The sequence below is a fragment of the Protopterus annectens genome, chromosome 6.part0, assembly GCF_019279795.1.
Source record: "Protopterus annectens isolate FY-2018-M chromosome 6.part0, PAN1.0, whole genome shotgun sequence".
Lineage (NCBI taxonomy): Eukaryota > Metazoa > Chordata > Ceratodontiformes > Protopteridae > Protopterus > Protopterus annectens.
In genome coordinates, this window is record NC_056737.1 from 1,801,911,341 (window position 1) to 1,801,919,722 (window position 8,382).

The following is an 8,382-nucleotide window of genomic DNA, read 5'->3' on the forward strand; positions in this document are numbered from 1 at the left end:
ATTTCATTACACCATGTAAAGCAGGAACCTACCAGCAATAGGTTATTTCAGTGTACCATGCCAAGCACAAAGTGCTTGCTTATAAATATGAAATTTAAAAATACCAGAAAACTATACCTGTTCACCTGGAAGACCATCTCGACCAGTGGGACCATCTGATCCAGCAGGACCCTTAAGAAAATTAAAACATTTTAAATATTCAGATTGGATCACATTTAGTATTTATTTTAATGAGTTACTGAGAGAGCAAAACTGTATAAAAGTGATACAGACAAGTTAACAGTTATATGGTAACATCTTTTAAGATTCCTTTTCAGTTCTCGTGCAGAAGAAAATGTTGACTTTATATTTTTTTTAAAACATGCAGCACATATTTAGTGTCATCTGTCATGTAATGACTTTTATTTTCAGAGATACAGTTAAGGCAATAAAACAAAATAATTTAATACTAATCTATGGGTATCACAGGCAATACAGACTGCCTTGGATATTGAAATTCTTTTCCTGCAATTGGAAAGAGTAAAAGTGTTTCTTCCATTGGCTTATTACTGGAGATTTATTATGCCTGGTTGAATGCAATTTTACTGAAAACTGCAACACTAGAATGACCGGTAAAATGTCAGTGACTGAAAGAAGAGGAGTTACAGGTACATGCAGATGGAAATACCATGATCCCACTCCTTCAACCACCTGATTTATATAAGACAAGTCACTTTACAAGACATTGTCCCAGGTCAGTCCTGTAAATGGACACTTGAATCCCTGCTTGAATAACTATAACAATATCACATGGATTGCAAATTGTAAATCTGAATTATAAAGATACACATTTTTAAACTGCATCAATATAACTGCTTATTTTAACAGCCACAGATGGTAGGACTTCCTGGTTAATAAAATTTGAATAGCTGAGCAGAGATATATACTGATTCTTGACAAAATATACATTAACAAGTAAGAGCATACATACAGAAATTATAACAGCTGTCCATCAGCCACAAAAAGTGTCCTGGTAGCCACCTGCTACCCCAGTATAGCCAGCACCACATCTCTATACTAGATGACTGTATCAAATCCTGGTAATACAATGGTGCACACATCTGTGCAAAAGAGTGATACTCAGTAGAATGCAGGCCTAATGAACTATATGCCACAGCATGTGACCTTTATTTTTCAAATGGAAAGATATGAAGTTAGCTAATAACTATTACTGTACTTACATCAGGCCCAGGTTCTCCTGATGGGCCTTTGATACCAGGTGTACCAACAGGGCCAGGAGGACCTTTTTCACCAGCAGGTCCACTTGAACCTACTTTTCCAGGCGCACCCTACAAAATAAGTAGAAAAATGAAACATTTCTGAGCACATTTTTTAATCATATGCATATACTACAAAAACAACTCGACAATCTAGAGTTTATTTTTTTATTCATAACAATTTTTGATAGGACATATAGTTAGTATAAGTAAGTAGGAGACAAATACCTCAGCTTATAAGTGTGCTCTATTCTTTAAAAATATATACAGCAAAGTGACTGCACTAAAGTGTAGAAGGGCAAAGCCCTGACTACAACCCACATGGCCCTGGTTCAGACAGTGGCTTTGATTGCTTAGCATGTCTTTTCCTGGGGAAGGGATGGTGTTACAGCCAGTTAGCTCACACCACTGTTCTATTGACACACCTGGGGAGAGGGGGGTGCAGCAATGTGTCAGGGTGTGAGGAACTGGTATAAGAAGGACATTAGTGTTACCATTCAAGCCAGTGATGGTAGCTCTTGTTGGTGTGTGTGTGTGTGGGGGGGGGGGGGGAGTACACATGTGAGGACAGAAGGATACACGTGAATCTTGCATTAATACAAGTTTTCTCATCACTACCAGGCTACCCTGGGGTTTAGCCCATTTCATAAAAAAAAAGTTCTCACAGCTGCACAAGCAAGTCCAATGTTTGCCTGTATCTTCTTATACTATTGGATCTGGGGATTTACCACCACTGAGGACTGAACGGGTGAGTAGAAGGAAGCTTGATGGTTAGCAGGTTGTCATATCTTGAAAACTGTACATGTGTTAGAACACTATTGTTAACCAGACATAAGCTTTCACATGACAGCAAAAAATTCTTCTCTGACTGCATGTTTATTGAGATACTTACAGAAATATGAAAAGGGATGCTTGATTGTATAATAGGCAATGAAAATAACAGAGAGGATGTCTCATGATGTGCAGCTTTCATAGCAAACATCAAAGGCTTCAACATCTACCATTTCACCTGAGGCATTGCAATAGTTTGCAAGTCACTTGATTTTTGACGTATTAAGTACATATGGAAATATTGCTTATTGTCATAATTACTAACAGACAAGTAGCACTGTCTCATTTATAGTACAATATAAATGGACAATGACAATACATTTTTTTATCTCATACCATGGTATTTTACACCATATCTGTCAATATCATGAAGGTTGCTCATTTGCAAAAATATAAAAATATATATGGAAATATGAATAATAAGTTTGCAACAGTGAGTAATTTCTGTACTGCAGGACTTCCTTAATTAACAATCTTAGTGCCATTTTGTTAACTACTTCTTGCCCTTTGCAATGATAGCTGTTATTAGTTGGTAAGTTACTTAGTTAAAGAAGTCAGACAAAAAAATGACTGGACATCATAAGATGGCATTGGGTGTTAACTGGAAGTATAGGCTTGAATGTATTGGGCATTTTGTTGTGTATTTTTATTTTAATTACTTTTGAATGACTAAGCATGATTTACATATTATTGGCTATGAATTGTTGTGAATAAGCCAAGTGTCTGTCTCTTCTGCCATCTCTCCCTCTTTCATTATCTCTCTGTCTCTCAAACTCATGTAGTAGGCTACCAGACTTTAAAGGAACAAAAACTGTTAAGCTCTATGTTCTATTTTCTTTGCTTCATTACTGGCATGCAGATGCTGTCTGGGTGGATTTGGTATTCTCTCCTTTGTTCCTGTGCCTTTTCTTTAAATACTCCATGGTTATCTTATATCCCAAATGACTACTTTGAAATATATTTCTTTAGTTTATTTTGTGAAACTCACTAACTGACTGACTAACTAATAATTAGCCAACTAAGTAACTAAACCAGCATGGAGACATAGCATCAACACAGCAGTCAGTAATGACTGACATGTTCAGCTTTTCATCATTTATTCAGAAGCATAATAAGCTTATTTATGTTAAAGGGCTTTTCTGCATTTGCCAAAATGGAACCTGACAAAAGTCAAACAAACTAGTTGCGCTACAGCTCATTAACTTTATAATTCTCCAAAAGTGTTTCCCTTTGTTGTAATGGGACAGTGAGTGTTACTAGTCACTTAAGTGGTTTGAACCTTTTCTAGGCAGTTGTCTTTTCTCAGTGGTTGGGAAACCATGTAGTCAGTATATATAACTGAGTTAAGAGTTGTGGAGAAGAGGTTGAAAGAGAGTGGTTGTCTCCCTACAAAAACTGTTTTTTATTTGCAAGGAATTGACCACCTGACCGGTTGTGTTTGACAATGTGCTGGGAGTTGTGGCTTTATATGGATGAAACCACATTTTTGATGGAATGCTTAAAATATCCAAGCATAAAAAATGGACTGGTAGTAGAACAGTACATATCTGTGCTTTACTAATCTGTGCTGTGGTTACAGGGGTGGTGGTCTGGTCTCCGCAAACAAAAAAAGGTGAGCAAACTGCTGAAATGAAAACTTCTACAGTCAGCCGAAATGAATTGATGTAATATGTTGTAGATAGAGGGTGAGGCTTCTTTGACTTGTGCAAACTATTACAGCATTGTATTACATGGATGTGTGCATTTGAAGAAAGAAAGGAATTCTTAATGCTGTTTGGATCTCCAAACTTAAATACAAGTCAAAAAGCCATCTTGTCAGTATGACACGATTATTCCTCTGCTTTATATAACTAATGATCATGTTTCTGCTTAGTGATAAATGAAATATGACATTTGTACTAACACAAGAGCTTTGTTCCACATTTATATGCTGAAGCCGCATGGCAAGGAGGAGTCTGTTATGAATGCATTGCATTGCTTTTGGGGGAAGCAGACAACATAGACCTCATCATCTCAACATGCAGACCACTTCCCTGATAAGACCTTTCATGGAGTACATAAAATCACTTGACTTAAAGCCTGGAAAAAATGGGGGGAGGGGTCTCAACCTTTCTCATATCAGCTACCCATTATAAATAATGCCCAAGCAGCTATGACATATGATCTAGAATATTTTCAAGAGAGTCACATCTTCAAAAGTTTTGCAATTTCGAATGAGGAACCTATAGAACATAATATAAATGATCTGTTGTACGGTAATGAAAACGCAATTTGCAGAGGACCTGAGATTATATTGGTGAACGGGGGATGTTTAAACAGTTTAGAATTTAAATGGCTATTCCATTTCCCCAGTAAGCATAAAAATATTCAATACTGTAAAGAGAAAGAGCTTCCTAAACTGTGGATCTTGGGAGGTGCTGTAGTTTTTTTTTTTTTTTGTTATTGCTGAGGGTATGAGAGTAATGATGCAGCATGTAGCCTAAGACGGTGAAGAAGTTTTTTTGCAGGGACATATTTAGCTACATGATAGAGTGTACACTGTCTACATTTTTATTCCTTTTTTGGCAGCATACTTTGTTCCCACTTTTGTTAACCCACTTTATTTCCACTTTGCATGCTCACTTACTTCAGATTTCTGACTTACTTAATTAGTTTATATACTGTAAATGAGTGATCTGAACCAAAAGTTTATATCCTGTGTAATTTAGAGGTTGCTGTAATTACAAGCTCAAGTTTGTTTACATGCTTAAGAACAAAACATGATCATAAAAAATGCAAATCTAAAATAAAACAACAAATAAATATAAAACATAATACACATAAAATTAAAAGCAATGCATAAAAGTGTAAAATGTAAACCAGGGTATACAGGTAACATACATGGTATGCATCAACAGAAATGCATAAATCATCATTTAATTGTAAGAAAGTTCAAACAGATATACATTTAATGAATGTCAGAAAATGTTCCAGAGGCATAGCCCTTAATAAACAAAGACAATAATGTCAAAGGACTCAGATCATACTTGCGGAAAGGCCAGCCAATCCTGGCTAGCTGAGTTGAGAAAGTGGGGCAATTGATACTGGGCAAGGAGATCCTGACAACAGGTTAGACCTAAGTCATGCAGGGCCAGATAAACAAAGATGAGCATTAAAAATGTTCCACTGGTAAACTGGTAGGCAGTGTGGATAATGCAGGACAGGACTGATATGCTGGTGACATGATAACCTTGTAAGTAATCAGTCTGTGGTGTTTTCAGCCATTTGCAAGTGATGGGAGTTTGTAGTCTGGTAATCCTTTGTACACAGCATTACAGCAGTGTAAGAAGGAATATGCTAAGGTGCAGACTAATAAAGGGAAGTCTGTAGGTAAAATAAAGAGCTTAATCAAGGCAATGTGTCTGAAGGAAACAGCAAGATCTGACAACAGTAGAAACATTCCTCTTTACTGTTAGTTTGTTGTCAAATACAACATCCAAATTACATAATTACACACTTGTAACAAAGTCCAGTTTGTAGCCACTGCTGATCATGTTAAGGGATAAAACTGGAGCAAATAAGTCCTGCAAAGTGTCACACATAGCCATGGAAACCATCTTTAAAGTATTGAGTTTCAGTTGATTACCTGTGAAAAAAATCATGCATGCATTTTAATGTTTCAGCCAGGCTGCTATCGTACGTGGACTCTAGAGAAAAGGACAAGTAAAACTGCATGTCAACAATATAACGCTGGTTTAGTAGGCATTTTATTTAAATAATATCTCCTAAAGGGGGCATATACACTGTGAAAAATAATCAGCCTAGTGTGGAACCCTGTGGTACATCACAGGTAAGAAAGCATGTAGGAGCAGGATTTACTCCTGACTCAAATCTCTGTGAACATCTAGAGAGGTAGTATGTGAAACAGTTCATAATCATACAGGTGAAGCCAAAGTAAAATGGTCCACTGTTTCAAATGGCAATGGGGCTTCTAACAGGACCAGAACAGAAAAATGATGCTGGTCACTTGCCAAAAGTGCATTATTGAAACCATCTCTGTGCAGTCCCTAGTTTGGAAAATGACTAGAAAAGATATCATTACCTTGAAAACATGAATCCACTTACACATAAATCACCTTCCTCAGATCCATACCCATAAAGGGAAAGTTTTGGACTGCGCTATAGTTAGTCAGGTGATTGGGATCTAAACTAATTGTTTTATGACAGGAAAAAAACAAGGCCTCCTTTAATAAAAAAGGGTATAATCCATCTCAAACAGAAACTGCGATGATCTGGTAAAGTACCAGGTTCAGCTCATCCAGAGGGGGCAGAACCATCCCTAGTAGGACAAGGGTCCACACCAAATAAACACTGTATGCTTAGAAGAAACTCTTGAAATAAAGCTCTCATAAATGTGTAACAGACACTCATACCAATTTGAATATGGCCAGCACTGCATAATACTACCCATATGCTTTGTCACTACAATGCATTTAAAGTCTGCTTGGTCAAGGCAACCTTGGTGGCAGAAAACTGAGCATCCAGGCTACATTCATCAGGATATAAGACCTTCTGGGTAGCAAGGTAATCTGGACTGCACAGACTCAACAACTCAAAGGAGGACAGTTGGTCTGTCTTCCACTCCAGACCTCTTCCACAGTTCATAGACTTCTTCTGGAAGATCTTCGCCAGGTACAACAAAAAATGATTACACCATTAATCAGACTAATAGAATGCCACTGGTGCTCCAACCATCACCCAGCCATCAACATTTCTTGCGAAAAAAAATGAACTATGGATCCCATGACCTGAAGTGAACCAACATATATGGCTAGGGGCCAAGATGTCAAGAGTCAGTGTAAGTACCCCAAAAGCCCCCAGAGCTCCTCTACATCAGTATAACTACAGTGCAGTACAAGGTCACTGCAGAGTTGTAGCCACACCCAATCACTGCACCCTGTGTTTTCTTTACCTGCTAAGTCTATTTGAAGTACTTGCCCGCTGAAGTTTTACTACACAGCAGTACACTTAAAAAAAGCCATAATACCTTACATAGTTCAATACTTGCTTTCTTTGTGCAAAATTTTCTTTCTCAGGCTTCATTTATGCCACAGCTGATTCTAATATCCCTTTTCATACTACACTGCAGTAAAAGTAAGAGGCAAAATAACTATTTTCTTAGCAGCAATATAGAAATGAGCCTGATCTTAAGAGATAATTTCTTCTGCAGTGTTTCTTTCAAAATATTTAATAATTGAAAATATCCCCATCTATCATTAGAACATAAGTTGTACTTTTTTTATTCCAAATAATCAAAGATATGTATGCCTGCTGCACTATCTGAAAGTGTACCAATACCTCTATTCCCTCATATTTTCCTGTGAATGGGCCACCACTAAATACATAGTTTCAGGTGTTTCCATAAAGGAACATCCCACTTTCATACATTAGAGAGCTTTGTTGCTTTACAAAGACTTTTGCATGCTATAAAAATATGCCATTTTCTTACGTGGTATGAAAGTGACCAAGAATACTAAAAAATAGGCAGTGGAAACTGCACCCTAGTAGGTCTACCTCTAGAATTTCCTATAAAAGTAAACTATGTTTATCGTATGCTTAAAGTTTATGCATAACAAATACTGTATTTTAAGTTGGAAGATTCAGAAATCCTAAATCCTAACAATATGGGGGGTGGGGCAAACACTGCAAATTTTGGAATCCTAGCCCCCGAATACACTAATCATCCATGCAGGACTAGCTTAGTCCTGCACAGAAGCTCCCATTTAGGAGCAGGATGGCAGCGCGCCATGCATAGTAATGAAGGTATACTGGCCGAGCTCCTAGGATTACATGGAGCATGTACGAGTGCAGGGAGTGTGTCTGAGAGCAGAGCTCACAGAATATAAATGACCCTGAAATGAAGGACTGCAGAAAGGTAGTAAACAATTAGCAAGACCACCCATAGATGTATGTATACCCCCAACAACATCCCCCCACGTGTATAAGAGCAATAGTGAATAAAGAAAATAAAAAGAAATATTTATTTGTAATGAAACAGACAAATTTTAACCATAGGTGCACTGGTTTGCCCATCGCTTAGTTATGGTTAATGCAGCTTAAATAGCAAAAAGAGGATAAAAAGCAAGCTAAATGCAAATTAAGTAGTACAACAATACTGTAGTGGGCAGAGCGTTCGCCTCACGAGCAGTCAATCCTGGTTCAATTCCCAGGGCAGTACATTCCATTTCCATGTCAAGTCACTGTTATGATCAATATATTGAGTTGTATAACCTAATAAATAACATATATGTGTGAA

The 8,382-nt window shown here is 37.3% G+C and overlaps 1 protein-coding gene across 1 annotated transcript in view; it reads right to left on the bottom strand.

Annotated features, from left to right (window-relative positions):
• COL5A2 (collagen type V alpha 2 chain) overlaps positions 1-8,382 on the bottom strand; it is a 738,909-nt gene that overhangs the window by 147,035 nt on the left and 583,492 nt on the right. Inside the window, exons 44-45 of the mRNA XM_044075160.1 lie at positions 1,221-1,328; positions 118-171 (exon numbers count right to left, since the gene is read on the bottom strand). Of these exons, the coding sequence (XP_043931095.1) occupies positions 118-171; positions 1,221-1,328 (162 nt within the window). The remainder of the gene's footprint in view (positions 1-117; positions 172-1,220; positions 1,329-8,382) is intronic.